At 30.0% G+C, this 25,837-nt stretch overlaps 2 protein-coding genes and 1 long non-coding RNA gene across 3 annotated transcripts; 2 read left to right on the forward strand and 1 right to left on the reverse strand.

Moving 5' to 3' along the window:
• Positions 1-1,269: 1,269 nt before the first annotated feature.
• LOC123229196 (UDP-glycosyltransferase TURAN-like) lies at positions 1,270-9,936 on the reverse strand. The gene is made up of 17 exons (XM_044654843.1): positions 9,801-9,936; positions 9,567-9,679; positions 8,576-8,609; positions 7,230-7,285; positions 7,001-7,141; positions 5,464-5,612; positions 5,283-5,372; positions 5,118-5,184; positions 4,979-5,042; positions 4,781-4,886; positions 3,670-3,836; positions 3,479-3,589; positions 2,438-2,499; positions 2,257-2,309; positions 2,062-2,137; positions 1,849-1,977; positions 1,270-1,592 (listed from the first exon to the last, which is right to left on the reverse strand). Exons 1-17 carry the CDS (start codon positions 9,805-9,807, stop codon positions 1,569-1,571), a joined length of 1,449 nt encoding a protein of 482 aa, XP_044510778.1. The 5' UTR covers positions 9,808-9,936; the 3' UTR covers positions 1,270-1,568.
• A 3,028-nt stretch (positions 9,937-12,964) lies between these two features.
• LOC123204780 lies at positions 12,965-14,128 on the forward strand. Its single transcript, XR_006499630.1, has 3 exons — positions 12,965-13,133; positions 13,246-13,420; positions 13,743-14,128. It is a non-coding gene; the product is annotated as an uncharacterized LOC123204780 (long non-coding RNA).
• Positions 14,129-23,756: 9,628 nt separating this feature from the next.
• On the forward strand, positions 23,757-25,185 carry LOC123210597 (probable BOI-related E3 ubiquitin-protein ligase 3). Its single transcript, XM_044629059.1, has 3 exons — positions 23,757-24,059; positions 24,157-24,535; positions 24,624-25,185. Exons 1-3 carry the CDS (start codon positions 24,004-24,006, stop codon positions 25,170-25,172), a joined length of 984 nt encoding a protein of 327 aa, XP_044484994.1. The 5' UTR covers positions 23,757-24,003; the 3' UTR covers positions 25,173-25,185.
• Positions 25,186-25,837: the final 652 nt, after the last annotated feature.

The raw sequence follows: 25,837 nt of genomic DNA on the forward strand, positions 1-25,837 counted from the left end.
TGATATGAAAAACGAGCCAAGCCAAGCCATTACCGAGCCGAGCCAAAAACGAGCTGAACTCAAGCCGAACCGAATTCGGCTGGAGTTGATCTCGAGCCAAACTCGAGCCGGCCATTAAAAAACCGAGCCGAGCCCGAGCTGGCTGCCAGCCGAGCTCGGCTCGGCTCGAATCCAGCCCTACTCACTACTCAACATAATAAATATACGCCCTCTTAAAATGTACTTCATTTGGCATACATGCGTTTCGTTTCTCTGAATTTGCCATGTCATATGAAAACCAATAAGGGGGCGTTTGATTTGAGTAATGTTTAATTACTAAAATAGAAAGATTACCTTGAAGATAGATTACTTAAAAGATTATTGAATATAAATGATTATTATATTTGATAAAATTTGATAGATATAAATAATTATTGTGTTTGGTTAAAGGTAATAAAAGATTACTAGTAAATTATTTTACTTAAATACACTTGAATATAATTATTTTTAAATATTTTTTATATTATTTATCATATTAATTAAAAATAAATTTATTTTTATCTCAAAAAATTAATAAATAATAATTTTTCTATAATAAACTCAAGATTACCCCAGTAATCTTTAAATACCTAAGGTGAAGGTAATAATTAGATTACTATCTATATTACCTGTCACGTCAACATTGGTAATAGAAGATTACTGTAATATTTTATTACTGACAAACCAAACAAAAGAATAAAAAATAGATTATCAAAGTAATTTTAAAAACCTTCAACCAAACGCACCATAAGAGGATCCAAAAAGCGGCCCTAAGGGTAAAGGGACGGGGTTCCAAGGTGTTAGGTTTAAGTTTTTTCAATAAAATACCTTAATAAAATTTTTAACTTAACAAATTCAATAATTATAAAACTAATTATTAAATCTGAATAGTTTAATTTATTTTATGTGATTAATTTTATCTCAAAAAAATAATTTAATTTAAATAAAAAAATTTATTACACAAATAAAAAATAATAAAAAGATCCAAAAATACAATTTCGCTTATAAATATTTGGAAATAGCTTTTATAAGTTCGATATCGAAATTATTTATTGAATTATATTTTTCAACACATTCTATGATAAAACATTCTTCCTGTTTAAACAACAAATAAAATAGAAAAGGCTTTTTCTTCCTTTCTAGCTTGGAAAAGTAAAATTCATCAAAATCGGTAATCATCCAAGCTGTTTTAAGTTTACTTCGCAACAGAATTTGCAAACAAGGATACTTCAATTCCGATACAACTGACGCTTCACCGGAAAAAGAAATTCAGCCATTGATTTCATTTCCAATTTCGCTCATCACAATCTATAGGCATTAGAAAAAAATATAAATTAGAACCAGACTCCGAATCAATATCCATACATGAAGTCAGTACCCAAATTTCTTTACCACAATCAAATACAAATTTCGATATGCTATCGTTCTGGTATCATTGACCAAAACTATTAATCCTTATCTAATTGCTGACATGTATCGAGTATTTGTATCACCTCCTATCGTAAAATTTCCTTTGAAAGTGTTTCACATGTTCTAGCTGAAGTCAGATGTCAAATCACATGCTGAGAGATAACCTGCAGATTTAAACCCCTCTATTTAGTTTCACATGTATCACAGAATGCAGAAGAAAATACAAGCACTGCAATAAGGTGAAAATAGAAAGAAAAGGGACAAACAAAGCACGGTTAAACACTGTTGGAGCAATTTGCATTTCGCCTCAATGCAGTGGGAGGGAAACAGGATGAAAAAAATTTATCCACTGAATAAAGTTACTACTAAAAATAGATGACACATAAAATTATGGACATCTATATGAGCCAGTTAACTTGCCTCAGATATTAAAGGCTTGGCATGCTCTTCCCACTCAGTAGCCCACCTTGAAGAAGAACCTGTTCCCAATGCACCATTCCTCAACAACTTCAGAGCATCACATTGTTGCGGAAAACCCTTAAAGAGCATCTGCAAAAATAAAACTAGCAAAAACTTTAAGTATCAATCAGGAAATAATCCAAGCACTTATGCTAGTAAAGTAAATGTAATTACCAGAAGTTCATCGGCTAGCTCTGAAGATGATGAAAAAAGAAGGCCATTTTTCTCAACTTTAACAAGTTCTTCAATGCTTCATTAAGATCAAAGGCAAATTGGCATTACTAAAGAGAATGTAGCATCCAAACAACATAAAACCATGAAAGTATGCAACATATGCGGAGTGATGAGAGATAATAAACAAGGATTCACCAAGAGTAGGAAACAGCGCAAACAGGCAGTCCACAACCAAACATATCCACTACCTGGTGGCAAATAGGAGATAATTTTAGTGAAATTAGTAAAGTGAGAGATTGCTTAAATAACAATATTTATCTTACCACATGTACACTCTGAAACTTGAAGCTATAATTGAAACTCTATAATAACACACCTTCATTGGAAGGTCTAACCCTGATGATGACGTATGCAGGCAAACACCCAAGTCTGCTGATCCTGTAAATGAGAAAGACGGTTAATAAGTAAACAAGAAATAGAAACAGTAGAAAGTAGGGGTGTGCAAAATTTGATTCAAACCGTAAAACCAAACCAAACCGTTTAAAAATTATGGTTTAGTTTACTTTAGTTTATAAAATGGTTTGGTTTGGGTTGGAATTTTTCAAACCGTTCTTTTTCAGTTCAGATTATAGTTTGAACAATTTTCAAACCAAACCAAACCGTAAACCGTATTTATATATATATAAAACTATGTTTGATAAAATTTTCTAATAAATAATTAGGTGTACAACTTGTTTTTCATATTTATTTTGTTATTTTCTGTACATGTATATTGTATATATATTTTATATTTATTTTACACGTGTATATTATATTTTAGAAAACTATAATTCAACTAATTTTATTAAATGATATATATATATGTAAATGATTTTAAAATATTCAAACTATAATACTCAAATTGTGTATCATATAATATATTTAAAACTCAATTTACCATATTATGTATCATATTGTATGATACACCTTTTAAAAATTAAAATAATAAATTACTAATAAAATATTATAATTGAAACGTTATCATTTTGAAAAACATCACAAATGTCTTTAATATTTTAAAATTTTTCATATACACCCCTAATGCATTCATTTTCTTTAAAGAAATATATCAATTCGTATAAGAAATATGTATCGTATTAATTCGATACACTTTATGACACGTATCATTTTTTATCTATATTGTATCATATCGTAAGATATTGATAATTATGGGTCAAACCGTAATCCAAACAGTTTGGTTTGAAAATTTTTCAAACTGTTTTTTTAGTTTAATTTGAAAAATCTCTCAAACCACACCAAACCGGACCGTACACACTTTTAGCAAAAAGAAGTGAGAACTTTCACAGCATTTTATTTCTTGTTTGGTGGGGGTAGGTTCTCAAAGAAATTATAAACAAATTAAAAATAAACAACATACCAAGAAGCAATGGATAATCCTCGGCTGAAAGCCACATGGTACGAAATGCCACACGTTTAAGGCGTAACCTCCTGATTTTCTCTTCATATTTTTCTTTCTCAGGTCCTTTGCCTTCATCAAGATAAAAAAAATCTCAAGTGACTAGGTGTCCATGTGGATGTGAAATTGCATAAGAAGCAACAGAGTTATACCAGTGATGATAAACAATAACCTAGGAAACAAGCATGACTTCTCATCAGAAATTTCTTTCCAAAGAATCTCTTCATTGGTTGAATCATCTTCATTCAGTATTGCAGCAACACGTCTATCATACATCACAGCTGCTTCCAGGAGAATACCAAAATTTTCATCTGGAGTCCTAAAAAGATGTCATAATTTAAAATAAACAACTCGTCTCACCTCATTTTTGTCAAAAGTAGATGATATCATTTCATCACAAGCATAGTACATTAAAAATTTACAAGCAGCAGCTATACATGCGTTGCATTCAGATAAGGTATCAGCAAATATTATTGGGATCCTTCTAACTTAATTGAAAAACCAGATAGTGTTTAAATCCTTCTAAAAGCTGGTTTTAATATTATCAGTAATATTAGCACCATAAGAACAAAACAGATCCACCATGAGCACTTCTATATTCTATACTCATTGTGATTCATCTATTCTTACAACACCAATCAAAAACCAATAATCATAATATAATGAGATTCACATGCATCAGCAGCACAAATGAATCATAGTTTTATAATAAATATGGCCATAAATGATAAAGAATGGGCAACATTGAATTATCTTGCATACGTTTGCAAAATTTTGAGTATAAGAGCCAACATTTAATAATCTAATTTTAAAATTAGTTATGACTATTTTATTTAGTGAAACATTTATTATGAGAAAAAACTCTAAAAGTTGATATGCGGCCTTCTATCTTTAACTATAATAACAATAATTATAAAACAGGTCCTCTCCAAAATTATCATACATGCCATATTTCACTCATAAATGGGGGCCTCCCCTCAATGTTCATCAGCCATATAGACATTTCTGACGCTTATTAGCAAGCCAGAAGAGAAGACGAGAGAGATTTTATACAGAACTAGTACAAGAAAGTCAATGAGATATAAAATACTCGTTAAAAGCTTGGCACACAAAATATGATATGTGAAAAGGCATATATAACATGAACATGGCAACTAATAAAGGGCACAGCAACAAGCATGAATGATAAATGGTGCATACAACCTGAGTAACATAAGCATTAAGTGTTTACATCAATAAAAAATTCATAAAAGAAGAACTCACCAGCTTGTACTGCTTACAACAAGAGCTGGCCTGTTAGGCTTTAAGAAAATATCAGTGCCAGACTGAAGTGTAAACAGAGTCTCATCTGTGTGGGGGCCCCTAATCCCTTTAAGTGTAAATATTAAGGCAACAAGTTGTCCTGTTACAATCCATGAACCAATGGGAACTATGGAACAACTGGGTGACGAAAAAACTTACCATTATTGATACAATCTTGAATACCCCGAGGCTGACATAGGTTCTTATCCAGTCTACAAAACAACTATAGTCCACAATTTAGAATAATATTTTGAACAATATATTCTGGATTAGACCTCGGAAAAGAAATGTAATTTACCCTATGCTTCTCCTCAAGCGATGTTGGATGGAAAAACTCTGGAGGCTGATCATATAATACAGTAGCTCTATCAATTTGACAAAAGAATCCAGAACTCACCATTATAATACTTCATCATAAAGTCTAATACAGAATCAAACTGTGACTGTGAGCTGACCATCTTACTTAATTCCCCAGTTTTGAGCCAATTCATGTTGCATTGCCTGTGTTACACACAGAGCACCATTTGCCATCTTGCCAAAAAACTTCTCAAACCTAAACAAAGAATAGTAAAATCTGTTATATAGCTAACAAACTGTCATAAAAAAAAAAGAAAGAGAACTTTAGAGGTCGACTTTATGGGTACCAGTGGTATATTGAAACAAAGCGACTACTTCTTCCCAGGGACAAACCAAGCAATGTATATCCAAAATTATGCCAATCAACAATAAATGCAGACTTTCTCAGTGAACTTGCCAATTTTACAGCCAATAAGGTTGGAATGGAAGGAGGATTCTATATTAGCAAAGACCATGAAAGATTAAGAAATCAGCAGCAATCATGCAGATTATAAACTGTTAAATGTCATGCAGATAACAAACAGTTAATGTATAATAGCACGAAGATATATTAAAACACAAATAAATGTCCTGTATATAGCAAAAGAATTTATGTCATGCAAAGTTATCAAAGTCATTTTATAATGTTGCAAAAAAAAACATTCTTTGTTCTAGAACTGAACAACTTAACTGCAATTAATTAAATTCAAGGAGATAACAACCAGCTCCTAGGACTAGAGTTAACACATTAAAGAATATTTGGAGCAGTTAAACCAGCAGTGAAAATTTGGAAAGCTAAGGTTACAATTACCCAGTTGGTGCCTCATGGAAGGTCATACTACTGATGTGCAACAGAAACGGGCCAGATGCTTGTCCATCTCCAAGTTGGTGTTTATGTATAGAAAGTATGTGGAAATCTATAATCAGCTTTCTCTTAATTACCAATTACTTTAAAACTACGGTTTAAAATCTACAGAGAGGCATATACAAAGTCTACTGATGCTACATATATTGAGCACCATAATAAATTTTGAGGACGAGAGAAAACTTTATTTTTATGGAGATGTCTGTTTCAACTGCTGCACTGGTTATTTGGAGTGAAACAAATAAAAACAATTTTTCAAACTGCATGATAGAACTCATGAGCTGGTTTCTCTGCAGGCTTTTGTTACTCAACAGTTTTCGGATTTCTTTTCTATTTATTCATGGTTGGAAAGTTGTAGTGGCTTGATTTCCCTTTTTCAACTCCCTTTTCTGTTCTTTAAAGCCCTCTGGTTCCACTTAATGTATGATGTACCTTCCTTGATATATAATTAAATCATTTCTTTTTCTTGAAAAAATAAATATGCATTTAATATTTGGCATAAAGTAATTACAATTATAGTATGACATTATTACTGTAAAGTAATGGGTTTTTTCAATATCTAATATGCGAGGACAAATACGAAATATATTAATTTTGATGGATTTAAACTTAAAAGGAAAAAGAAAAAGGAAATCACCTTAGAACTCTCATTTAAACATGAAAAATAAATGAAATAACATTAATACTTATTTATTATGACCACTTTATGACTTAAGCCAAATTCACACCAAGACTTACGGTAAAAGACATAAAGTTTTGAAGAGTTTTTTTTTTTTTTTGGGAACTAATTATAATTGAGAGCATCACTAATTAGTGCTACATTAGTCTTAACTATCACTGATAAGTGATTAAAACAGATGAGGGTTTGAATTTCAAAAGAAAAGACGATGCATCAACAAGTGATAAGCACCAATACTTAATTCATCACAAATGAATTAAACAAGAAAAATGGGTTCACTCAAAATAATGTAGGAACTCACCTGCACCAAAAAAATATCAGGAGAAGATATTCTAACACAAAGAAACCAGAGAAGCATGAAAAACTGAATTAAAGCCTTGAGCACAAGCAGTAAAGGACGAAGCAACTTTGGTAGGCCTCGAGGAGCTATTGACCATGGAGTCTGCAAATATTTATGGGGGAAGAAACAATTGAAATAGAGATTTACAAAATCAAAGAGCTAATAGCTAAAGATTTAACCATGCAAATACCATTGTGTGAATATAAATAGACAGGTGTTCAATAACAGCAGTGTGGGGCTCAGAACCTGTCCAAACATTAAAATTAGTGACTACAGTAGCATATTTAATAGCATCATGAAACAAATAAATTCTTGCACAAGAATCTGCAAGTCTGCACCTAAAAACCAAATTTTGTGTTTTTTTTTTAACAAGAAACAGAAAATTATATTAATCAGATAAAATATATGATAATTAGGGTGAAGCGGAGGTCCACTAGAAGATTACAAAAAGGAAATGAAAATAACATCAAGCCACTAAAACTTTCCAATCCTTCTGCATAGAAAAAATCCCCTAAATATTGTTCTATTTCCTCACCAATGCCCACAATGATGCAAGAATATGAATTCTATCATAAGGATGATTCACATCTTTTCCTTGAGTTTTGTCACTAATGCCCAAATATTGTAATAGAAGACATAGAGTAAACAAATATACAATTAAGCACAAAACCCAGACACTTGACATGAAGATGAAGGCACTGCATTATGAGCAATGCATCTCATGTTGATGTGAGATTATGGTGATTTGCAGGAGGAAAAATGGAGAGGACACAATATGCCAAAAGGTGGTTTAGTTTATTGCAGACAATGTTGATGCCAAACAGAAAATAACTTCAATATTAGGGCTGGATGTGAATTGATCTCAGACACAATAGTTATATTTTTCAGGTGAAAAGCCTTAATGTACACAGTTATCTAGAACTGGAAATAATGGGAGAGATTGTAAGAGCTTGGAACAATATAAGAACAGAAAAAAATAATAATAAGGTATGAAGTAGATAATCATATCTAGGGTTCAGCAATCTTACTAAAGGAGAAGGCAATAACCTAAATAAGGCTTCATCATGACAACTGAGAAAGATTGCTACATCTGAGCTTCAATTTAGAATTAATCCTGTTAATGTTTGAAAAGTACTCTCACAAACAAATCATTTATTCTTGTCTTCTTTCAACTTGCAAAACATAAGGATCATGTCTCAACATCTGTCAGAATTTAGCACCACTATTGTATCCTCTATATTTCACAAAAACTAATGTTATCCTGTTATACTAAAACCCCCCTAAGGAGTAAAAATTGCTAATTAAGTTGGAATTCAGACTTGGAACCCGAAAAATGAACGTTAGAACTTCAGATATACATTCACATATTGTACACAATAATATACAAATTATAAATACCAGCAACACATATGTACAAAGGAAAGATTTTTTATCAATTAATAAATAAAAGAAAGAAATCAAAAATTTTTTGTCATTTTATTTTTTAGCTGAAGGAAAGATTGCATCATATGGAATATCTTGTGTAGACAGGCATACCTCCATAAGCAACAATGTCAACCTCCAAAGACATCTGCATGAATAAATGTGAAGCTACAGGATCAGTCAAGTCAAAACCTAAGAATAATAATCCTCCATGGAAGTAATGGAGACGTTGAGCTAGAGGAGAGATAAAGTTGTGACATCATAATACTTTAGTCTACAATATCTATGCAAGTATGACCATAAACAAGTAGTATGAAATTACATGCAGAATGAATGACAAAAGAATTTTTATAAACTCTCAAAAGAATAGAATCACCCTCATTTTGAATATGGACTACAGAATACAAGCCTAAAACAATCCAAAAAATTAGCTTCATTGACGACATTACTATTATTTCACGATGTAACAATCAAGAATCAAATTTCAAGACTGGCATCCCTTACCATGAATATATTACAGAAAAGAAAACCAAGTAGCGCAACCCAAATAAGCAAAACAGTAACCAGACAAATTCTATAAAACTAGAAGTACCGTTGACAACCAAAGTATCATAAATACTCCAGGAAAGACAATCTTTCAAAAATCTTCAACATAGCTTATGATAACAGCCGGCCTCCCTAGCAATAGCAAAGAATGATGGTAACATGATTTTAGTGATTTAATATGCTTCATTTTCTTTTAATTTCTGAGGCATTTCATTTTTCTTTATCACTCATAGTCGTGAAGCACCTATAAATTGAACTGAGAAGTGCTTGAATCACTTCTCTTGATGTTTAGTGGACAGCTTGTTCACTTTCGGCTTTAATGTCAACTCTGATACTCATTTTTCTATTTTCTTCTTAACACCAAAACGGTAATATTTACCAGTTATTATATGTTACGAAAATAATCATTCTTATTTCACTACTACATTTCCATTGAATTTTACTAAAATAGCTATTTCACGTTGCAATATCCAGTTCAAACACTTCCGTAGAACTTGTTCAAAGTTACTTTAAAAATAATGAATCACAATAACGTTAGCGGCTAAGTGTAATAGATTACCTGACGAGCAAGAGAAAGAGCATGATATTGCATACGAGGACTACGGCCGAGATCTCCAAGAACCACGACGCACGCTCGGCCTCTCCTTCCTAACTTTTCTTCACCTGTCCTCCCTTCAAATTCGTCAATTATTACATTAAAAAAAAATTCACTTACTTTTCTACCTAAAATATGAAGTGATCTAGTGAAGAAACAATATAAAGAAATAATCCGATGAAGTAAAGAAGAACTTACTGGCCATTGATTGAAGAGTTATAAGAGCAATCGTCTCTCCCCTTCTGTCTCGTCTCACCGATAATCAAACCGAACGGAAATGAAGCGTCAACTCGGCATGATGAAATCTGGAAATTTTTGGGCTCAATGGGCTTCCCTTAGGCTTCATCACAAAGTCAAAATGAAGCTGGGCTCAATTTTAAACCCGTTTGTAGTTTGTTGGATCTCCACATTTTTTTAATTAATTTAAATACAAATCATTAATCCTTCGATTTGAAGGTAGATATCTCTGGTGAAAACTCAATAACCATAATTATTCAATTATTAGCAAATAAAAATTATGAATTAAATCATACATTTGTAAAAAGATGATATAAATGAATAAATAATTATTTTAAAGATGTATTTTTATACATCCCTTTGAGATTATTTAATGTATGTACCTTCACATTTTTTGAAATAATAAAATTATACATACAACTTTTATATATAATTTTATGTGCCACAATAATATTTTATTATGTGATTAGGTGTCAATTTATTTTTTAATTTTTAATTATCTAATCACACAATGATACGTTATTATTTGTCTATATTACATTACTCTTTTTGAAAATTTTTATAATTTATTAAAATTTTCACAGGCAATTTTAATCATTTAAAGTTGTTTTTAATAGCCATTAAGGGTTTTTTTTTAATGGCTTTCAAAAAGTTTGTATGTGTTAGATCTCACAAGAGTTACTTATCTATTATTTGTGGATAGAAAAATTTGTACACTGTACAAAATACATAATTTTAACACCTTTTTTTAAAATAAATGTAGAAAATTAATATTAGTTGGATGCAAAAATAGAAAATTGCTGCATTTTACTTTTTCTCTAACCAAAGGACACTTGTTTCATTGTTAGCTATTCTTGCTATCAAAAATGTCTTTTTCATCTTCACTCATCTTTCTCTTCATATCTCTCCATCTTCATTGAATCTCAAGTCTTTCATTGAATCTCTTCATTTTCACCATGTTTTTAAATTTAAGGTAATATTCTAAAGATTGATTGTTATTGTGGTGTTTGGTATTAGTTGGATAGTGTAAGTTGGTTGAAACCCTTATATTAATGGTTTGAAGAGTGTTTTAGGGCTTAGTCATTGTGTTTTTTAGTTGGATCCATAGGTTTCGACTACAAAACTAGGGTTTTTTAAGTCTACTTTTGTTAGTTGAAACTATTGTTTTAGTAAGAAAAATAGGGAGAAAATGATTGGTTGGAAGAAGGTTGTTGATTGAATTAGGCAAACGAAGGTTTATTCAACTGATTGAATGAGAGAGTTTCAATCAAAACAATTCAAATTTATCCAACTTTTGTTTAATAAATTCACACAAATTTTGGTAAAATGAGGTGTTTTAGCCAGATTCGCTAAAATTTAAAACTTATTATTTGAGTCTTGGGTTTATATCTCCTAAATATTTTTCTTATAGTTTCATGTAAAAGATGTTTGTAATAATATCCAAAATCTCATTATAAAAGATGAAAAAAATTAATAGAAGAATATCGAAAATGATGTTTAGTCAATTTTAGAAGAATCATTACAATTCAATCACCTAATTTGGCCTCATGATAGATCATTACAGTTCAATTCAACTAGTCTCAACTAGTAATGTTAATTTCAGAAAAATCATTATAGTCCAACTAATCAATTTCAAAGAAATCTTTAAAATCGGATTAACCAATTCAAGAGGAATCATTACAACTCAACCAAACAATTCAAAATAAATCATTATAATCTAACCGTCTGATGTCTCAAAGAGGAATCATTGTAATTGATCTTGTCTAGATAAATTATAATAACTCAATTTCACCATTATTGATCAACTTCAGCAAAAAAATGTCTTCCTCAAAGATTCACAAGACTCTTGGCAGGCATTGATATTCATATATTTGATAGCAAACAAAACTTCAAGTCACTTTTCTTATATTAGAGCTATGTATGCAAGTATAAAAAAGCTACAATCACCAACATTAGTACTTATTATTAGTCATTTTCTTTTGGGTTGCTTCTAACACTAGGAAATGAAAGTGCGATTTAAGAAGTTCTTATAAAAAAATAAAAAACATAGATCAAACACATTTGCTTTCATTTGTTATCAACAAATCCACACTCTTTAACTATAACCCCTTGATTTTACGTTAACCATTCACATACTTGATATCACAAGACACTAACTTGATCCCATGAAAGCATTTATCAACCTTTGACATCTAGTAGCAAAGAAAGAGGCTTTCTCAAGATCAAATCTAATTAGATGAAAACTAAGTGCCTCATTGCTCTTTAATTTATGTGTGCATATTTACAATACATCCACCTTATTATACACATTAATAACTTTTCCTAATGTCATTTTTATTGAATATGGCTTATCTGACAATAACTTTTTAATAGTAGAAGTTTGAATGTTATATTGGTTAGAGATGGTTGGCACAAAATAAGAAGAAAATAAGTCAAGAGAAATAAATAATGAACCTTAAATTTTGGTCGAATTTGGTTGGAGCAACCTCTTTGGCCATGATTTTTGCAAATCTATTAAATAAAATTTGGTCAAATCTGGAGTAATTTGGTTGAAATCCTCCATTCAACCAAAGATTAGCTCTGAACAACTTTTTTCCTTCTTTAAGTGGAAAATGGATAACCTTTTCACGCAATCACATGCCATTCTTTAGTATCGGTAAGTTTTTAACTGTGGGATGTTTCCTGTTTAGCCCGGTGCTTACAAAACTTTGGCTAGTCAAATTCTGAACCAGTTGAATGGAGACCTTGTAACCTGCATTAAGTTTAATGCCAGTTTTCAGGGCAACTTGCTTTTTGTATAAATCAGCATTATATCCATTTCTTATTTTATAAAATGCAAGCCTTACTGCGTTTAGGTCCTAATGCTTCATGCTGATATTCTGTATAAACTGGTTCAATTCTATTTCTTGTGAATGTGGCACCATTGTTTCCATTACCATTTCATTTGTAAAAGATGAGTGAATTTGGCGCATATGGCAGTGACTTATACTGTAAAATCAGTTTTAAGACATCTATATTCCACAAATCGTCCATCATTTTAAAAGTATAGAAATTCTGCAGGTCTACATTCTAAGTGAAGGTTTTTATATATTTTCTGTAAAGACTGCGAGAAAATGTTGTTTGATGCTTAACACATCTCTTATAATTCCTTTGCTACTCCTATTAAAAATGTATATATGTTTGCAAATCATTTTTAGCTCCATGGTGAGAGGGCGGTTCTATTTCCCATGAAGAAAAGGACTGCTTAGTGTTTCTTATTGACATATAAGAAGATGCCTTCAAACCATTTAGGAGGTGTAATTATATTTTTGATTTCAACTTCTTAAACAAATGTAAGCTCATCATATAGCTCTACCAATTTATGTTTGCAAAAACGTGAGACATTTTCTTATTTTTTCAAAAATAGGGACTGGTGGAGAGACTAGCAGTTATTTTCTTCAATGCTGACAACATCCCAGTGGAGAGGTATATTTTCAAGCTCATGATTAACCTATCATATGGCTTAGAAGTGGAAGAAGGCAAACTGGAGTTCTTAATCAAATTTTCAGTCTCACAATCCCTTTCTAAGGTTCTTCCACATGGTAAGCTCTAGATTAGTTTTGCTCATGATCATGTGCTAGATATTCTGTTTGTTTACATCAGCTGGTGTGCTTTTAACACATGGAAATCTGTCTCTTTTTCAATTTAATGCATTGCTTCTGCAGTTACTTGCTCTCAATGGGCAGGGTGCAGCCTAATTAACTATCATTTCCCAATGTACTTAATCAAATGATTTTGGTGTCTACTGCATCTTTTTCATGTATGGATTCTTTTTCTATTTATGTGCATGTGACTGTGTCTTTTTGCACACATTCTGCTTTATTTTTTAGTGATTCTGGATATTCAGCTTTCCATTCTTAACAGGCTGCAGGTGGGAGATAACAGCCTACTTCCCCTTCCCTTCCCTTCCTCTGGACGGTACAAGCAAGTATGCAGAATTATGGAACCCTACAAATACACAGCAATGGCAGCAACCTCCAGTAATTACCCCTATCAAGTCAATGAACATTGGTTTGTTTTTATTTATATTCTTGCATCAAATAATTTGCATGAATTATATGCTGCAACATAAGATTGTTTCAGTTGTCATGAACATGAGATCAAAGCAAGGCATCCCTGAATACAGCCATACATGCCCAACTTTGCTTTGCAGGCTTTTGCAGTCCATTACTCTTGTAAAGTTTATTTTATCATTTGATAATTTCAAATATTGATCTTAGATAATAATAACATATTTACAGATCTTTATGAAACAATACAATGGTCTTAAATATTCCCTGAAATTGTCAAGGACTTACCGTGAAGTTCTATAATATTTTATTTTAAACATCTTTAACAAGGGGAGGAAAGTTCTCATCAATTTTCTCAAAATAATACTTACAATAAAATTATACGTACAAATAAATTGTATAAATTTATTTACACAAATTAAAGTGATATTTTGTGATTCAATGAAATAATTATTTACTTTTTTTCTCATTTTAAAATTACTTAATTAAATATTATTTCATTGGTTTGTACATATAAATTTATATAACTTGTTTATATATATATATATATATATAATATTATTCTTATACTTAAAATGATAAAATTATAATCATTTCTGTTAAGGTGGATCTAACGGGATTTTACTTTAGTTTTTGCATGATATTAGTGAAATTATTTATTCTCATACTTTTATATATATATATATATATATATATATATATATATATATATATATATATATATATATATATATATATAAAAGAAACAAAGACTTCTGGTAGACTGATGGTGGCCCAACAAACTTACAAAGAAAAGCCCAAGAAGTCTATGGGCCACAAATTTCTGGCCTTGGAGTTCCTTCTTTTGGGCACCAAGTATTCAACCATTTTCTGGTTATTTTGTAAAATATTAGAAATTGGGCAGCTGGGTGTAACATCAAAATATTATCCAAGAACTTTAATTTGCAAAAAGTAGATCCCATTCTCATCTTCTAGACTATGGGCAATCAATTACCATGTTGAAAATTGCTACAAATGTTTTATCAAAATTCAAATATTTATTCTCATTAAGGTTTGAACACAAGAGAATAATGTCTGAACAGACAATGCAGCTAAATTTTCAATGTATTATGCAATTCAAATTCAGAGGACCAAAAATTTAGGCCTTGACTGTTAAGCTCACTTTCTTTGGAGTTAAATCAACTACACCGAATAAATGAAATTTAGGTCTAAAAAAGCAAGTTAAAAGTCTAATTTTGAAATATCATTAAAAAAAAATTTAAACATTTATTTTTATACTTAAAATCTCACTTTTTTATAACTCAAATTACCCTTTGAAAGCTTGTTCACTCTTGTTATTTTTTTTTTCTTTTGCTAATTTCTGAAGAGTATTAAAAACTCAAATCTAATAAAATAAGTCAAAAGTTTAATATTGAAATATCATCAAAAAACATTTAAACACTTATTTTTATATTTAAAATCATATTTTTTTATCATTCAAACTATTGTTTAAGAGCTCATAGAATTTTGTTATACTTTTTCTTTTCCTTTGCTAATTTTTGAAGAGTTTTAAAAACTTAAGTCCAATAAAGTAAGTTAAAAGTTTTATCTTAAAATATCACTGAAAAAGATTTAAACACTTATTTTTATACTTAAAATCTTACTTTTTTCTCACTCAAACTATTTTTCAAAGCTCATACAATCTCGTTATTCTTTTTTTTTTTTATTTACTAATTTTTGAAGATTATTAAAAACTTAGATCTAATAAAGTAAGTCAAAAATTTAATTTTAAAATATCATTGAAAATGATTTAAAGATTTATTTTTATACTTAAAATTTTACTTTTTTATTACTCAAACTATCCTTTGAGAGCTTATACAGTCTCGTTATTTTGTTTTTTTCTTTGCTAATTAATGAAAAATATTAAAAACTCAAATCCAATAAAATAAGTTAAAAATTTAATTTTAAAATATTACTACACAAAATTTAAATATTTATTTTCATACTTAAAATCCCTTTTTTCTATTAGTCATTCTATTCTTTAAGAGTTCATACAGTCTCCTTTTTTTTTTTCTTTACTAATTTCTGATGAGTATTAAATTGGATCATGCACTTTGATATTTTACTGCATAAACATAACTATTTCTAGAGGCACATGGCAGGAATTAACCTTTTTCTTTTGATTTGCAGGGTTTAGATTTGAAATCCAAAGAAGAATAATATAATAAAAAGAGGCGTGGCAAACAAGAGTATTAAATTATAATGTCGGCAGATAAATTGGAAAAGATTCTTGGCAAGGGCAGTTGCTCTGAAATTTGAGACAATTCAATTGAATTCAATACAATCAAAGTCGCAGAGAGAGAGAGAGGGAGGGGGAGAGAGAAGGGGGGGCAATAATAATAATAATAAAGAAATATGAAAGGAACCAAACCAAACAATTTTGACAAATAAAATTAAATGTCCTGGAATTTTCAGGACGACCTAAAATTTATGAAATGACAAATCCAGTGGGGCAAGTGCGGAGTTTGCACATGGAAACATTGAAGCCTGACAAAAACCCTTTAACTCACTATGAAAATCCCTTCATTTGCCTTGGAAAATGTGTCATTTTTGCTCTGATTTTTGAGCTACTTTCCAACCATCTTCACTTATCACCATTTCCCATCTTTTGCTTTTGTCAATTTCTCATCCAATTGTTGACTGCAAAATCGACCTATTCAGTTTCAACCCCAACCCAACGGATGGTGATTCCACTAGTCCAACCAGAATTTAAGATAGAGTTATCATTTTGGATTTCTTGGATTCCATCGCTCCAATTAATTTCCCTTCAAGCTTATCCAACAATTCCCCATAATTCAATTTTTTAATAAAACGGTCAAGTCAAGTAGTCGACCCCTTTTCATGTAACCTAAACAAGCCAAATATGAATGTAAATAACCCTTTCAGGAAACTTTGAATGGGAAATAACCTAAAAATTTTCAAGGAAAAGAGTTTAAGATCAAGACCCATTAACATAATAATTACAGGGTCAACAATTTGAAATTTACTTGTTTAGGTTATCTCAAAAAAGTGACATAATTTAAATAAAATTTCTCATAATGGTAAAAAAAAACAAGCAAACAAACAAACATGGATGTAAATCTATATAACGTAAATAATAATTATATGGACTAAACTCTTGTCTACATGTATATTTGAAATGAAAACATCTTATCTCATAATTAAAGTTTATGATAAAAAGTGGGTGGATCTATTTTTGTCTAGTATAAAAAAAAGAAACAACTTAAAATGAAATCATACCCACATAAAATTTATTTGAATTGATTTTGTTCATATGTTTGAAGTAAAAAATAAATTGTAAGCCGCTAAATATTTATTTATATTGATGAATATTTCAATGTATAGTGGTAAGAGAGGGTGATTGAGAGAGGTGAAGGATTCCCTCGTTAGCCGAAAAAGAAGTGACAAATATAATTGAGTTGTAAGGCAAAGCACTTTGCTTTGGTGAAGAATCATATGATTAAAGAAAAGATTAGATATGAGGGTGAATAAATAAGGCACAATTCCTTAGAAGAGAAGAGAATAAGATGAAAGAATCATGTACCCAGAACTATTTTTCTTTTTATTATTGGAGCCCCACAAATCCAAAAAATAAATAAACCAACGGTCAAATTAAGAGACAATTTTTTATTTAAAAAAAAAAAAAAAAAAAGGCATCTCTTTTGAAGTATCCTGAATACAAGTAAGGCATGTTTCCAATACAAGAAATAATGATACTCAACCGACCCCCCAGCAGCAAACAAGACATTATTGTAAAATTTATTTTTATATAGAGTTGTCACAGCTCACAACCCAAGTAACTTTATATTATAAGAAATAAGATATTAAAAGCCCATTTCATTAATTAATTAATTAATTAATTAATTATATCATGAAGACTAAAGGTGTTTTTCTTTCATTGTTGCTTTCTAGTGGGGAACCTTATTCAGCATCAACTACACACTTATTAATTTGTGCATTTCTTTCAATATTTCTTTATCATCTAATCAACTCAACTTTACCCTTTTTTTTTTTTTTGACATCCTTCATTGTTTTGAAATTGTCTATGTAATGCCTTATTTTAATTTTTATTGTTAGATTCATGTACTCTCCATTAAGACTATCATCATACACCCTTTAAACAATCATTTAACTTTATCATCACTTATTATAAAGTTTTATAAACCTATTACTCTAGGTTTTTTCATACTTTTATGAGGAAATTTCTAATAAAATTAGAGATATTATTTATAATAAAACTTATCTTTTAAAAGAAGTGACAAATTTTGATTGAGTGATTTGATTATTTGTTTTTTCCTTCACTTTAAAATCATCTAGTCAAATGCTACCACATCAAATTCATGATTTGATTTTTAATGCCGGACTAATCTCTAAAAGGAAGTGACAACAAATTCATGAGAAACCCTATTAAGGGTCTATGATAATAACCCATCAAACTTTATAAAAGAAATCTTATTGTCACTTTTGAAACTATAAGGGTGCCTTTGGTGCCAACTTCAATGTAATTGGGAATAAAGTAATATTTCTATGTGTATAACGGGAAGAATGAGGGGATGGCAAATTCAAAGATGGGTTGTGTAGAAGATGAATGAGATTCCCAAAAAGAAAAATAAAGTTAAGGAAGAAAAAGAGATTGAGATTCTCACAATGTGAGACTAATAGTGGAAATAATAAAGGGTGGATGTCACATGTAGAATCAATACAACAACAATAATAACAACAAAAACTCAACCTTTAGGTTGAACGAAAGAAAGAAAGAAAAGAAAAGGCAAAGACAACTCCACCTCAAGTCAAGATACAAAACAATTGCCCTAAAAAGAGGGGAAGAACAAACACACATGAACCCCTCTTATAAATCTACATATATATATATATATATACATTCCTTTTCTTGTTTTCTTTTTAATCCATTGTACATGCTTACAACTTAAATCAATCACCACCCTCCATTTCAGTATCTTTTTTCCTTTGTTTTTTCCCACATCAACCTTGCTTTTTAATGTGCCTTTTTTTTTTTCGGTGGTGGTTAAACCAAAGTATATAATGTGGAGGATATGGTTGAGTTGATGAGCATGCAATAATGGAGATTGAATGATAAAGATAGAATGATAGATAGATGAAGAAGAAAGGTGAACTGCATATGAATCCTTTTCCCTACTTTTCATTTTATCTCTTCTTGTGACTCTTCTTTATTTCTTCTTTCTTTAGTTTCTTCTTCAAGTTTCATGCATGTTATTAATTATAGCTAATCTCAACTACTTATAATTAGGTATGAGTTGGACCGACTATTAATTTAATTCATTCTAATCTTATCTCAATGCTTAATTAATGCAAATCTTTCCGTTCGAACTTACATATTTAAAAGAGTTGCATTTACCCCATAAAGTTCCCTTAATTAATTTTCCAGCCCTACTAATATCAACAATAATCATTTTTATTTAAAAAAAAAAAAAAGGTCATTTGTGCAAAAGAGCTTGTATCAAAAGTTGGTAAGTAAATTTGAGTCCAATGATCGGGGTAAATTATTATATATGATATATAGCAAGTAAAATTTGAGCCTAATGATTACGGTCTCATCATCTGTACTAAAAAAGTGAAAAGCTTAATTTTAAAATATTATCGAAAGAGATTTAAACTTTTACTCTTATGTTTAGAATCTCAATCTTTCGTCACTCAAGCAGTCACTTGAGGGCTATTATCTCTTATAGTATTTGAAGGGAAACCATGTTATTTGGTGAGACTTTTAGGGAGGTGAAAATTAAACTCTTGGTTTTAAAATCCTAAAAAGTTAAAGCTTGTTACACATGCATATACATAAGAAAAACATAATAATGGTGTATAATTCAAAATTAATTTAATTTATATAAACATACATGAAACAATAAATAATTAAAAGAAAGAATCAATCTGTATCAAAATTTAATAGTTAAATAAATAAATATTTATATATAAAAATGGGAGAATATTGAGGAAGAGAATCCGAGCAATGCGGTGGCGTTTTATTGCCTTGCCACCTTGTGTCTGTACGGCTGTAGCTCCAATCTTATTTGATAATACTGACCGGCCATGTGGGAAGTGGGTGCATGATTTTAAGAGAATTAAAAGAGTTTTCATATTATAATAATGTTGATACTTTGCAGGATTTATACGTTAATATTTAATTATTGTAATTAAATAGCCTATGTGTTTGTCATTTTGTCTCCTTAAAAGGAGCTAATTCATCCAATATTTACCTCGAAATAATTCTTAATTAAATTAATTAATAGGGGTTATTTTATTAAGAGAAAATGGCATCGAAAATATCAGAAGAATTGCCTATGTTTCCATGAAAGAGGGTGCTCAGTGTCTTGTTCCCAAAATTATGAATAAAAAAAATTCATAGGAAAGAATAAGTGGGGTCTTAGGGAAGTTGGAGAGGGGGCAAAAGAATTATTAATTTTATAATTTTATAAAAGATTTAATAATTGTCATCATAGTCGTGGTGTGATCGCATCATATTCACATGCAAATATTTATGCCTCCCACAATTCATGTTTTGATTATTAAAATAATTGTTTTGGTGGTAGGATCCAAGAGACTGTCATTTGCTTGCCTTTTTTTAATTTTTAATATATATATATATATATATATATATATATATATATATATATATATATATATATATAAAAGAAATTGTTTATTTTAGTTGTGATGCTGATTAAATATAAAATATGCCCATAAGCCTTTCTGAGAGTGTGATGTATTATTTAAAAAAAAAAATACCTTGGAGAGAGTTTATTAAAATAATTTTTAAATTATTCAAATAATTATTATATTTTATTGTATATAATAAAAAAATTAAGATATTATTTTACTTTAAAATGTGTTAGTGATTATTAGATATAATTATTTTAAAATAATATTTCATATTATTTGTCATATTAATTAAAAATAAGATTTTTTATCTTAAAAATTAATAACTAATAATAGAATTGTAATAAAGACAAGATTATCATCTTAATATTTTAATAATTAAGGTAAATATGATAATTAGATTAAAAATTATTAAAATATTTTATTATTAACAAATTTAAAAAGTTAATATAAAAAATAAAAGTAAATTACTAAAATAACCTTTGATAACCTTAACTAGGCACCCATGCAATTCTACTAAAGATAACCTAAATTAATATGATCTCGTAGGGTTAATGAGATAAATTCATACAAAATGAAATAATTTTATTTGGGGTAATTACTGAAAAAGATAACAAATTTGATATTTATATCGTCTTCAATTGACGTGAATGAGGTGAGAGGATTATGAATATCCTATTCTCTTAAGATATCATAAAAATAATTAATAAAGTAAATTGAAAGATAAATTATTAAGCATTCCCAAGTATATAAAAATAAAAAGATATATGATTGAGAGTAATCCATTTCCATGGGGTAAGATAGTTAGCGACTGGATTAAGAATTTAATTATTAATTAAGTGAGATTATTGCGAATTGGGAAAGATTTAAAATTTGTGATTAGCAAAAAATCAGGCCTTTGAATATGGACATGAAATTTTAATTGAAATTTAGGAAACCAACATGCCGATGAATCAACCAGTCAAATATGACTCCTTAGGTCAAGATTCAATGGACCAAAAACCACTTTTGAATGCTTCTACATCTTCAAATAATAGCTGGTTATATTTTCAACACTAAATTAATTGAGTTTGAATTTCAATAACAAATTTATTGAATATTGTGATATGTCTATTTTTATAGGATAGTTACGATTTTGATATATATATATATATATATAATTTGATATACAAAAAATAACGTATCATTATATAATTAAGTATGATTTATCTTTAATTTTTAATTATCTAATCACATAATAATCTTTTATTGTTTGTATAAAAAATCATACACATAATATTACTCATACGTAAAATTCTTAATGGATGATATAAATCACAATTTGAGATATTGGCTCTAATTTTTATTTTATAAACTGATAAATCAATTATTAAATTCATATTAATAAAATTATCTGTATATATTTTAAGTATATAAAATGAATACATAAATGATATATTATCATATTATTAAATAATTTTAAATTAAAAATAAAGTAATATTTAATCACATAATGATATATCATCTGTGAATTCATTATTCAATTCGCATATTAAAAACTTCAAACCTTTTTATATTAGAAATTAATTGTTTTGTCAATAATTTATAGATATATAATAATATTGAAATTAAAGTATTATTTTTTATATAATGTTATATATACATATTTTTTATTACGTGATATATATATATATATAATGTGTTATTATATGATTGAGTGTTATTTTATTTTAATTCAAAATCATTTAATTATATTATAATACATTATTTATGTATATATTTACGTAGCTAAAAGTATGAACAATAGGTTATATTGTATTTTTAATATCAACTTAATTTTATATGCTATAACATGAGGAAAAAGTGTAATACTATGTGTATAATTTTTATATATAAATGATTATATGTTATTATTTGATTGGATAATTAAAAATAAGAAATAAAACAGTTATAATTATATAATGATATATTATTATTTATATATAAAATTGTATATTTAATTTATTGAAAAAAATTTATGCATATCTTTTAAGAATTTTAATTATTTATTTACAAAAAGCTTTAGAATTGGTTGGACAAGAAAAAGTAATATTATGTATGTCAAATACAGAATTTTATATTTAGATATTATTTAATTAAATATTAGTTTATATTTAAATTAAAATTATTTAACTATATTATAACATATAGTATGAATATCTAATTCGGTATATATAGGAAGTTTTATTGTTATCCAAATTTGGGTTTGGATGCAATAATTATTAAAATGAAGCCGTTGGATCTAAGTTTAATCAAATCATGATGATGATGAAAGGCTGATCTTGAACATTTGATTTGTTTGAAATTACGTGATGAAGTAAGCATGATTAAATTAAAGATTGTAATTAGATTACAAATCGTTCTCATAATAAGTTTAAACGAGGATAGAAATGTCATGCCACGTGGCATAGAAAGTGTCAGCAAACGTTGCCCATGCGAGAAGCAGCAGTGATTTGAGTGAAATAACATGTCTCCTTATTTTTTTAAATTTAAAAATAAAAATTGAAAGTTAGAAACTGCCAAACGACCAGGCCGGGTACACCGTACCCTCCCCAACCAACCGCCACTTCGTCACTTTTATTTAATAATTTATTTTTATTGACAAATCTGTTCCACGGGTCCCGCCATAGCCACGCTGGCCGATCGCACGTGGCTCAGGGCTCACCTCTGTGTCTTGTCCTCTTTATTTCACACAGTTCCACACGTGTTTCAGTGGACCCCACGCCCATCACGTTGTTCAGGATGACCATAAAAATAGAAAAATTTAAATTAAAAAAAAAACAAACAGACACTCCCGCTTACGTGGCAGAGGCATGCCTGTCAGTTATAAAATCCTGATACCAGTACACATACAAGGAAAAATAAAAAACAATGTAATTACCATAAAAGCTTGATTCAATTGTAATACCCAAAATACCCTTACTTTATTATCTTATTTTAAGTAAATTTTATACCATAAATGAATAAATTAATTGAAAAAGTAAAAAAAATCTGCGTTTCTAGATTTTAATTTAAATTGGAAGAGGAATCAAAATAGGAAGGAGGGATGATTATGGTAATGAATACCCAAATAAACCAACAAAACAAATCTCTTTTTCTTGTTTCATCTTTATCTTTTTTTATGATAAAAATAATAACTTTTTTTTTCTCTCACAAAGATTTGTTCGTTTGTTTGTTTTCATTTTCTCTCTCTAAACCAAACCCTAAATAAACCTCACCATTCACCCTTGCCACCTCTATTGCATGCCATTTTGTTTTGTCCTTCTCTTTACCTTCTTCTCCTCTCTTAAATTTCTCTCCCTCAAAGCCATTTCATAAACAACAAACAAGCAAAGCAAGAAACGCATAGAAGAAGCGGTTTCTCTGAATAAACCAAATACCAATCCTTCCAAAACACTCCAATTTCATTTTCATCTTTCTTTTTCATGGCTGTTGAAGCACGGCATCATAATCTTTTCCCTCCTCAGCTCTTAGGAAACAGGTCTCTGTTATAAATTTTTTGTCTTTTTAAGTATATCATCATGTTTTGTGTTGATTATTTCTTGATCTGAACGGGCGGTTTTGCAATGAATTTTCAGGGAAATGAACCCCATTGAATCAAACGCAAGTTTTTACAATACGCAGATGGGATATGGGCTACCATTATCAGGAACAACGACGGGTATTGAGACTCTTCAACTCCCCGCCACCGTCTACGGTTCTGGGATTTCCGACTCACTCCCTCAAAAACCAGTCATCAAATCCGATAGTTCTTTAACATACAACAACAGTAATAATCTCCTTGTTCAATCAAGAAAACGTTCGAGAGACTTCTGCAATCCTCCCCTGTCTTTCCCGTCGTTCCAAAATCAAAGTCACAAAACTTGCACCGCCATGCCCTTCTCCTTTTTCGGCCACGATATATCCCCTCAGATCCAAGAACAACAATCCGATCTTGACCGCATCATTTCTCAACATGTAAGTGTCTTTTAAATTTTTTCATGTAAAATTATTTATTTAATTTATGATATAATGATAATAATAAATTTAGAAAAAATCTGTTTAGATGGAGAAAGTGAAGATGGAGATTGAAGAAAGAAGGAAGAGACAAGCCAGAAGAATTCTGGACGCGATTGAGGAGAGTTTAATGAAGAAACTGAGAACAAAAGAAGAAGAAATTGAAAAAATGGGGAAATTGAATTGGGCGTTAGAGGAAAGAGTGAAATCATTATGCATAGAGAATCAAATATGGCGAGACTTGGCGCAGAGCAATGAAGCTACGGCCAATGCTTTACGTTCAAACTTAGAGCAAGTCCTCGCCGCAACGCAGGCCAACGACGCTAATACACCGGGAGGAGGTTGCCAAGACGACGAAGTCATTGACGACGCTCAGTCGTGTTGCGGCAGCAGCTGCGATGGAGACGACCAGAAGCGGCGATTGGACAGTGGAGATAATTCAAGCGGAATGTGTCGGAATTGTCGGAAAGAGGAAGCTTGCGTGTTGTTATTGCCGTGCAGGCATTTGTGTTTGTGTACCGTTTGTGGGTCGGGTCGTCATACTTGCCCCGTTTGTAATTCCGTTAAAACTGGTAGCGTTCATGTTAACATGTCCTAGACAAATGACAAAATCATGAATTAAAAAAAAAAACAAAAAACGTTTCGAGAAACAAAAACGTGTTTCCTTGCCTAATGGATCAATTATGTGTAATTTTATTTATTTATTTATTTTAATTTAATTGATATTGTGTTTGCAAACGGATAGTGCGGCGTATGTTAGCGAGGTTTTCGTGGGGAGTTACAACTTATAAAGGCTTTTAAAAGGATAGGTGAGGAGGGGGAGGTTTTTACGTGGTCCCCACGTGGGGTCGTGCAAATAGATAAGAGTAGAATAGGAGCGGAACTAACTAGTTAAATAAAAACGATAAAAGGCGTGAAAGTCACGAGTAATAAAGATGCGTGGAGTCAACGAGTGTAACTGAAACCGACATGTGTGAGGCAAAAGCTGACACGTCCGACCCGCGCAAATGTCGCTGTCCTGCAGTAGTGGCAGTGAATCTTCACCTTCATTAAAATTAATCAACTGATTAACATGATAAAAAATAATTAATTACGCATCAGATAAAGCGACGGAATCTAGAAAAAAAGTCTGCTCTGGCAGAACCGTATGTTGTGCATTGATGGCGTATTTTAGACGTCGACGTTATCAATTTTTTGGCCTTTATTAAAAATGACAGGAGCATAAAGCCTCTTTTTTCTTTTGTTGCGTTGAAATATCAGGCT

The sequence above is a fragment of the Mangifera indica genome, chromosome 1 (assembly GCF_011075055.1).
Source record: "Mangifera indica cultivar Alphonso chromosome 1, CATAS_Mindica_2.1, whole genome shotgun sequence".
Classification (NCBI taxonomy): Eukaryota; Viridiplantae; Streptophyta; class Magnoliopsida; order Sapindales; family Anacardiaceae; genus Mangifera; species Mangifera indica.